Here is a 9,752-nt window from a genome sequence, read left to right as displayed (position 1 = left end):
GTGATACCTGACTGTAATGGCTCCTAAGGGCCATTTAATAACTGAAAATTCCTGGAACGAGTGCTTTGGTACCTACTGTATGTTTTGCTCAATCAGTCCCTTATCTGATTAACTATTACACCCCTTATTTTCCTTTTCCTATATCAGCAGGGTGACACAGATGCCCACTTTAAGCAAATACCAGGATGCAGAAGGCCTTTCCAGGTCTAACAAAGAAGATGGCTTTTCTGTAGCAAAGAAGATGGTTTTGCTCATCTCAAGGGATGGTGGTTGGGTGACTTAAGTCATCAGGCAGGAATGGCTGGCTCAGAATTGCCCAGTTCCTGGAGAATTTCAATGTGAGACTGGATCAGGCCCTGGGCAACCTGGTCTAGGTGGTGTCCCTGTTCATTGTAGGTGAATTGACTAGATAACCTTTAAAAGTCCCTTCCAACTCTAAGGATTCTAGGCTTCTGTCTTTAATAATGACTGACACTTCTGCCATGTCATCATTTTAAACCACTGTTTTGCCCAAGTGAGGGTCTCAATGGGCAGCAAATGCTAACTTCAATGCTAGGAGACAGTTTACAAACCCAAAATTATAGGCTGATTGTATCTGTAGGTAACTGCCATAAGGATGCCATGTCACTTTCTATTCTCTCTGCTATTTTAGAATAACAGTTTTGGTTGGGAAGGACCTCTGAAGGTCTAGTGCAACACCTAACTTGAAGCAGGGCTACCTGTGAACTTAGATAGCGTTGTCCAGCCTTCTGCCCCATAAGTTCTGAGTGTCTCCAGACATGAAGATTACTCAGCCTCTCTGGGCAAATCTGTCAGTGCCTAATCTCTGACTCCACTTCTTGCACCAGCTTAGAATTTTCCTCGCCTCAAGCTGTGACCACCTGGTCTCTTGTGCACTTTTTGAGCAAAATCTCTAGATTCCCACCTAGGTAATTACAGACATTAATTAGTCTTCAGTCTTCCAGGGACCTCAGTAGGTGTTTTAAACTGTATGTACCAGAATGCTATGAAGGTGTCTTATTATTTTTTTTGCTGCCATGTTGGAATGGCATAGCACCTTTTTGGTCCTGTACTGTCACAGTTGGCAGTGCAAATGCAGTAAAGTAATACAAAAATATGTGGAAGATATTTGTGAGAAGCGTGACATGTTGAGGCAGTAATCCCAGTAGCTGAGGCAGTTTAGTCAACGCTTGAATGAATACCGTTATTTACAACCCATCAAAATAGCAGAAAAGTTGCTAAGACTAAATCAGAAGATATTGTTTGACCATGTACTGCAACATTCCTTTGGCAATTCACCTTGATTTCCCCTCTGCCACTATGACTTAGTGCACAGTGGAGGGGGAAAGCAATTCTACTCCTTCTTTTCCTGAAGGAATACAAGAAGGGGAATGTAGTCAATATGGCCACTAAGCTATTTAAAATAAATGGAGGCATTCTGTCCCTGTGTAGTTTTGCTCACTTAAATCCCTTGATGTTCAACTATACTTTGACTCTTTCAATTGAGAATATAATATTTTCGTATATTAATAAAAAGAGATTATCAAGTAGTTTAGGACTAACGTGTTTTATTTTCAAATAGCTGTATTTCAGCAGGGAAAATACAACGGGCTCAGATATGTTTGGTACAGGCAATTCTGTGTCAGATGGAAGCAGTGGGAGACAAAATAGGAAAGAGTATGAAGTCTGACAGTTCTTTTAGGCAAGCTGTTCATTTGACCAAAGGAGTGGGCAATATGCCCATGGCTTATAAACAAGGCTGAAAGGCTTCAGTCCTCTACGTTTGCCTGTAGAATTATTACCCTTGTTTCTCCTTGACTGCGTGCAATACAAAGACAGGCGCATAAATCATCTGCCTCTCATCACCCAACAGTCTCAAGAAATCAAAACAATACATTTTCCCCATAATTTTAAGCTGACAGCTATTTGTCAGCAGATACAGATACCGAAAGAGTTTATGCTATAACTTTTCAAAAACGTTGGACTAAAATAATTTATAATGGAATCATCCTGTCAATGTCTTATGGCATTAAAACATTTCAAGCACTTAGTTCTGAACCTAGGTAAGTTTCTAATCAAATTATTATATGAAAAAATAATCTCATCAAGGCAAACCAAATGCAACACAGCTTCTGAAAGCTGAGGAGTACAGAATGACTGAAGGCAACGGGGTGACTTTGCAGGGAGAATAAAAAAGCCACGTTCTAAGGACATTCTAAAATATAGTCAGTTAAATGTAATGCCTGAAACAACATGCAAGAAAGATAAAGGACAAAATCATTTTAATACGTCTAACTTTATCCATGTGTATCTGATGTGATTTCTTTGAGATTTACATTCTCCTCAGTTAATCTCAAAGATGGGACAGCATCAGTATTGCATTTGCATTATTTACTGATCTATGTAGTGCTATCAGGAAGGAAAGCTTAGTGCTGCTCTGAACTTCTGCATTCCTTACCAGAGCATTTGTTATTTTCATCCTTTGTGAGATGGAAATTCCCAATGGATCGGGGATATGATTTAGCAGAGGGTTGTTAGAGTTAGGGTACTATGGTTAGGCTGCAGCTGGACTTGATCATCTTCAAGGTCTTTTCCAACCTGGGTAATTCTATGGTTCTATGAATGATTAGAACAACAAATAAATGAACTGAGTAGAAAGGGAAGAGTAACTAAACACATTTCTTTTTCCTAGTAATGACCGTATGCATATAATTAGACATATACTATGAAGGTGTCTGTTTCTTTTGCATAAGACTAATTATTCTCAAAGCCAGTCACTTTATCAGAAACAAGAAATTGTTCTGCAAGGCAAATAACAAATTGGAGTTGCTCACTCTTGTGTCCTGCTTTCCCTTTCTCTTCAATATCCTGTAATATAAAGTGGATTTGCAAACAAATTAAGCAAGTCTATGTTCCCAAGTAAGTCTGGCTGTTATATTTCTATTGATCTATAAAGGGAAGTGTGAAGTCTTCTGCTAAGTTACAGTGATACAGATGAACTTGCAGTGAGAGTGAACATTTATCACGGTGAAAAGATTTCCATTCATCTTCAGAATCACTTCTCTGGCTTACTTAAGTTACTGTATTATATCGAATGCTTGATCTGTCAGGAAACTGATGCAGTAGATCTAAAAGATGCAGAGTTTCTAGGAACAGTTCAGGTTAACTAGTATGCCATTGGGCCTATTGGTTTGTAAATGAGGAAGTTTATGGTTTACAAGTGACATCAGTGTGTACTGAAAAATTGGGTTGGTAGGAGGGGAGTGTGAGTGATGGAGATCTTCTGTATTTGATAGGAAAATGTGTATATACAGACCTGACTGGAATTGGTGGCTGTAAAACGTCTGTGTGAAGGCTGGCAGCTCCTTTCTGTCGGGAGGGATGTCCAGCAAGTGTCAGCCTGTGGAGCTCTTCACAGGATTATGGTGTTCGTGCTGATGGTTTCTTTATCCTCACTCCGCAACCCACAGGGGGTCATTTTTCGTTTGTGAACAAGTTTCGATGGTTTTGATCTTATTTTCATTGATCTGCAGCTGAACTAATTTGAACAGGCTGCCCAGGGAGGTTGTGGATGCCCCGTCCTTGGAGGTGTTCAAGACCAGGTTGGACGGGGCCCTGGGCAACCTGATCTAGTAAATGTGTATGTTTGGTGGCCCTGCCAGGCAGGGGGTTGGAACTACATGATCCTTGAGGTCCCTTCCAACCCGGGTCATTCTGTGATTCTGTGATTCTGATTCTGTGATTCTGTGATCCCACGAACGGGGATTTGTTAAGATGAGCGGCCCGGCTGCCTCCCGCCAGAGGGCGCCGCGCCCGCACTCCGCCTTCCTTCCCTCCGCCTCCTGCCGGCGCTGGCGCTCGGTCCTGCCGGCCCCGGCGGGGGAGGGAGGAGAGGAAAGGAAAGGAGCGGAGAGGAGGGAGCTGCCGGCGGTATCGCCACCCGCCGGAGGCCGCTCGCCCGCACTCCTGCGGCAGAGGCGGGCAGCGGGCGCTCCGTGCCCCGCTCCTCCTCCCCCCTCCCCGAGCAGCTCGGCGGCCCCAGCCAAGATGTCTCGGGATCCCGGCCGCAGCCGCTGGCTCCTTTTGGCCGCTTGCGCCCTCGTCTTCTTCCTCCTCCCGCCGCTCCGCACCCGGGGTGAGTGTGCGGGGCCCGAGGCGGGACGCCATGGCGGGGCGAAGGGAGGGAACCCGGGGCGCTCGGCTGCCGCGGAAGTGGGAGAGGGGCGCGGGACGGAGCCGGACGTGGGGGGGATACCGGAGTCACGGCGACTTTCTCGCCCCGTGTGGAGAAGAGCTGCCTTTTCCAGCAAAGTAAAGGGCGATGGGCTTTTTGGCTGTAAAACTGTTTTCCTTTTACCCCCGTAGCCTGAGTTTTGGAGTCCTGATACCTTTCTGCTCTTCCTAACGCCGCATCTCACTCTTAGAGTGAGTAGTTCTACTACGGAGCTATAGCACCCATAACTTCTGACACATTCTGACAGTCGGAGACAGCAGCTTCGATTTTCCCTTTGCGTTTATGCATGGATGTGTTTTTTGTGGATACACGCAGCTAGAAGGCAGGAGTCTTAACAGCTTGGATTTTTTTGCTTTAGTAGATCTTCCTATAGAATTCATCCACCTGAAGCTTTTTGTAGTGTCAGGGCTTTCTTCTGCTTTAAGAAATACTTCGTTTTGAAGTCCTTCCTTTAATAAATAGCATATGCTTTTCAGCTGGTAAATTTGCAGAACCATCAACTTTGTTCATGGAGAAGAAATAATTTGGGCTGTGTTTCACTGAAGAAAATCATCATGTCTGTTAGCAGTTAAGCCATTGTAGAAAATCCAGTTTGCAGGTGGCAGCCTGCAGAATGGGAAGCTGTATCCATGTATAGGATTCAGACAACTGGAAGGAAATAGTGATGATGCTTTTTCTTCCACTGCTTTTCCCGGTCAGCTCTTTATAATGATACGGGTGTACGCAGTGCTCGCTCTGGCTTTTCAGTGGTTCACAGTGGTGAATTCAGCTGCCTTCTTCACTTATAAGCTTAAAGAAGTACAGTAAGGAAACAAATGGAGTTGCTTTTATGTTATGAAAGGCTTAAGATGCTGGGTATTTGCTTGCATCACCTCCTCTACTCTCTCCCCTTGCTTTCTCTCCAGTCTTCATTTTACCTGGCTCCATCAGGGTTCTTGACGTTAAGGTAGCAACAATGGAAAAGCGTTATAAAAACTTGCATGTAAATGCACGTAGCTAATTTATTTTGCCTCCTAGGGCTCTCATGCTGTCTAATCGTGAAAGGTCCTGTCTCTCTGACTGACAGTGGCAGTGCAGATTTTCTCTGGAATCATGTCAATTGGTAGACTTGTGTTCTTTGGAAATTCAAGGCATGGGGGAAAAAATGAACCCCCAGCCAAAACAAAAGTAGGCTTTTCATTAAACTATAATTAGAAGTGCAGGGAGATTTTAAGTATTCTGTTTACTGAACACAACGTATTTGACTGCAGGTTGTTATTGTTATTTTCATAGAATCATAGAATGGCCTGGGTTGAAAAGGAACACAGTGGTCATCGAGTTTCAACCCCCTGCTATGTGCAGGGTCGCCAACCAGCAGACCAGGCTGCCCAGAGCTACATCCAGCCTGGCCTTGAATGCCTGCAGGGATTGGGCATCCACAACCTCCTTGGGCAGCCTGTTCCAGTGGAACATTTGTTGTGTAGAAGTCATAAAATCATAACTCTGTAGCTCATTTAAGTCAACTCACAGCCTGGTGAGATGGTTGGAATGACTCTGGGCTCAGGCAGACCTGAATCAAACCAATGAGGAGGAAGATGCCAGACACGAGATCCTTCTGCTGAAATGGATTTTTGTCTATGGGATCAAAAGAAATAACTCAGTTTTTAACATCCTTTGCACTTAAAGGACATATAATCACAGATATCTGAAAGCTGCTTATGCTTAAAAGGGTGCTGTGCTGAAGAAGGGGATTACTTCTACATTTCTACTATGGTTTTATAATGTTATAGTTACACAATGCATTAAATTTTAGTGGCACAGTACTTATTGCACTTTCCTAGTTGTTGGCACATATTCCTGCAGTTCAGCTGCTAAACAATAAACAGTTGGATCCTTTTCTTCTTCATAATAGATTTTTACGTGCTCTTGGGGAAGTCAGTGGCCCACTTGAGGTTAGTCTTGCACCAACAAACTCAAAGGGACTGGTGGGCATTGTGGCTTTGGCAGACAAACCTGCAGCTGCAGAGATTGATGTGCTTCATAGGGGATTCTGTGCTCAAAGAAATATCCTGCGTTTTTCTGAACTAATAGTGATATTTGGAAATGAAAACTTACTATTTTGTTGTTGTTTTTTTAACATAACATCTCTAAGCTCCCAGACAGGGGCTGTCACTCCTTGTGTTTGTGTGACTGGCTCCTAGGCACTGTTTCCTAACTCCCTGTGTTGCCCCTGTGTTGGTATTACACCAGCTGGACTTAATGTTCTACACTCCAGCCTTTTTTTAGTACATCTCTGGAAGAGGATAGTTCTTTCCAGGCTGATAGATAAAATCACATGGTCAGAACACTTCATCTTGATAGGCTTGTTACCCGACAAGTGCCTACCTGTGTAGTTCTGAAGACTGCTTTGCTCATATCAAGTTGTGTGAACATAACAGATTTGCTGATAAGGTTGTGGAAGGGCTATGGCACACTCGTTGCTAAATAAATTCATATGCTCTGCCTGAATGAAAAGTGTGGTTGCTGTTGAGTGAAGAATCCTGAGGCTTCATGGTGGCAGTCTGTTCAGTGAATGGTTCCTCAGTAGGTTAAAAATACTCAGAACAGTTCTTGTCTCATCTTTAAAATGTATTAGCTTGAGGAGAAATTACACATACTCCTGGAATACTTAACATAAAAGATACAGAATCATTTCAATATGTTTATCCATTGGAAAAGAGTGGGAAGCTGTATGTCTGAAACCACTGAGAATAAGAATAATGGCACATGGAGAGACTGAACACTCATCACTGTCAGATTCCAGCTTAATAAATGGTATGTGTCAGTGTTGACGTTTCCTTATATGTAAGGACAGCGACAACAACAATCATTTTTAGTTAGGCTTATTCCTTCTTCTGCCCTCTTCAACTCTACAGAAAGATGGATGTGGGAAGTAGTCCAGGACAGCTGGTTCATTTCCAGGGTTCACCTCCTGCAAGCTCAAGAGTGATCCATTCCCACATACAGGATGGCAGACAGAGATGGCTGGAAGCCCACATGGATGAAATAATTCCTGGTAAAACTCAAAGAAAAAACTACACGAGAGGTAGAAACAAGAACAGGTCACCCTGGTAATAATGAAGGGACACTGTGTGTGCAGTGATTTGGTTAGGAAGACAAAAGTCCAGCTGAACGTGAGGGATGTGGAAGGCAAGAAGGGCTTCTACAGCTGTATCCACAGCAAAGGAGACAATAAGGAAAAAGTGGGCTGGCTGCCAAATGGGGGATGTGAGATAGTGAGAAAGGACGTGGAAGAGAATGAGGAGCTCAAAATCTTTCCTTTGGTCTTTACTGCTAAGACCATCTGTCAGCAATGCCAGGGTTGTGGTAAAATGTGTGGGAAGGTCTGGAACAAGGAGGACTTGAGGAGGGGTACTAGTCATGGGGGACATTTAAGCAAATGGAACATACAGAAATCATGGGGCCTGATGGGAGGCATCTGCAAGTGTTGACAGAGCTTGACATTCTCACTGCATGGCAGCTCCTGATAGATGGCCACTTCTTGACTAGAAGAGAGCAAATATCATGCTTGTCTTTAAAAAGGTCAAGAATCTGTGTCACTTCAACGAAGGCAATGGGAAAATAATCCCAGAAACCATTTTCAAACACATGAAGGACAATAAGTTTATTATTATTTATCTGTGTGATAGGAAGTACTCCAAACCATTAGTAGATAACACCCTGCACAGTCTATTCCAGTTTACCTTGCTTTGACTGGTGCAGCTGGACTGTGTGATCATCAGAGGTCCCCCCCAACCTCAAGCATTCAGTGGGTCTGTGATGCAAAGATGAAGTTGGTTATTAAAATAATTTCTTGAAGAGTTTTTTGGACTCTCAAAAAATAATAGGAAGAGGTCTTCTTTTTCAGGGTTATCTGAGCATTGTTTGTTCTGTTTCAAGGATAGAGTACATTAATATTTTATAAACCCTAGAAGCTGTGTGACATGGGTTATTTAATATTATGGTGAGAGGCAGCATCTCCTGTCAATCATGGCTGTTTCTGGTCTCTGTATGCCGCGCCTCAGCTGCATAATAAAACCTGAACGTTGTGAAAATTCTGCTTACATGCAGCTCTGCAAATAAGCCAAATTTATGGGGTGATTATTCTTTGTTAATATTGTGTAATTAGTGCATTTCCAAAAATAAAGGTGTTTTGTTTTGTTCTTATTGTTCGGATTGTGCTTAGTAGAATACGTGGGTCTGGTTTGTGTGTGGGACGGTGATGATCAGAACATGCTGTCAGCAAGGGGTATAATAGTAAGAATGAAATAATTACTGTGCCCTTTTGAAACAGAAGTACAAAATATTCCATGAAGACGACACTGGGGTGACACACACAGCTCCTATTTGTACACTGTTTTCTTCTTCCTGGCTAAATGTTGTCTGGAAATTTGGCTGTGGTAAATGGAAGTCTACCATGTTACACAACTCCAAGGTATTTTATGAAATTCAGCCTCCAGTAGGAAGAGCAGAGTGTTGTAGGTAATCAGAGATGGAACATCACAGGCTTTAAGCAGCTTCCCCTTTCCTATGTTCCCAATTTCCAGCCTAAGGAATTGAGAGTTGCTGGTAATTCACTTTGAAATCAGTTTCAAATGGTAAATAATTTAAAATTGCAGCGAGGCACTTCATTTGAACGTGCTGTGTTTTTCTCAGTTTTTAAGAAAATTATGTACTTGATCATGATTAATAGGACCTTCAGTTCCTTCCAAGTGATAGCAATTAGCTTTATTTTGCATATCTTTAGTATGTTTAAGAAGAAGAATCCTTATAAAGAATCTTAGCAAGGTTTTCATATGTTAAATAGAATGACTGCTTTACTAGTGAGCAAACTGAGACAAATTGCTTAGACTACATCAGCAAGAGAACAACCTAAAATTATAAAATCCTTTATTATGATTTTTGTCTGATGCAATCCAACAATATATGTGTAGGATGGTGTCAGTAGAAAAGGTTTTATATGATACAAGGTTTGTGTAAATTAGCTCTTTTGGGTCTCTTATTTTTAAACATTTGTTTGGATCTCTGAGACAGAATCACAGAATGACCTGGGTTGGAAGGGACCTCAAGGATCATGAAGCTCCAACTCCCCTGCCTGGCAGGGCCACCAAACTTCCACATTTACTAGATCAGGTTGCACAGGGCCCCGTCCAACCTGGCCTTGAACAGATCCAGGGATGGGGCATCCACAACCTCTCTGGGCAGCCTGTGCCAGCACCTCACCACTCTATCTTGCTGAGACATCAGCAGCTGAACTTGTTCAGAGAGAGCATTCAAGATGCAAAATGAACGTCTTAAATTTGACACTATTTTGCATCATATCTCAGATTTCATATTTGTGATTGGAAGTGCAACTTTGATAATCCAAACATCAACCTAAAGACGGGGAAGAATACAGATCCCTGTGTGACAGCATGTTATGCTGCTGTCAGGAGAATGAATGACTGAACTGAACAGATATTGTTGGTTTTTTGTTTGTTTGTTTGCATTTAATGGGATT

The 9,752-nt window shown here is 42.6% G+C and overlaps 1 protein-coding gene across 2 annotated transcripts in view; it reads left to right on the top strand.

Moving 5' to 3' along the window:
* The first annotated feature begins 3,888 nt into the window (after nucleotides 1-3,888).
* B3GLCT (beta 3-glucosyltransferase) overlaps nucleotides 3,889-9,752 on the top strand; it is a 36,998-nt gene continuing 31,134 nt past the window's right edge. For both annotated transcript variants that reach the window (XR_014942154.1, XM_015852042.3), the window contains exon 1: nucleotides 3,889-4,135. Coding sequence is in view for 1 of the 2 variants with exons in the window: in XM_015852042.3 (XP_015707528.3) it covers nucleotides 4,048-4,135 (88 nt within the window). In the remaining variant the exon portion in view is untranslated. The remainder of the gene's footprint in view (nucleotides 4,136-9,752) is intronic.

This window comes from Coturnix japonica, chromosome 1, assembly GCF_054131305.1.
Source record: "Coturnix japonica strain WE chromosome 1, WE-NBRP24, whole genome shotgun sequence".
In the NCBI taxonomy this organism is placed as follows: domain Eukaryota; kingdom Metazoa; phylum Chordata; class Aves; order Galliformes; family Phasianidae; genus Coturnix; species Coturnix japonica.
The sequence above is the reverse complement of the archived record's forward strand: the minus strand, read 5'-3'. Positions and strand labels throughout refer to the sequence as shown.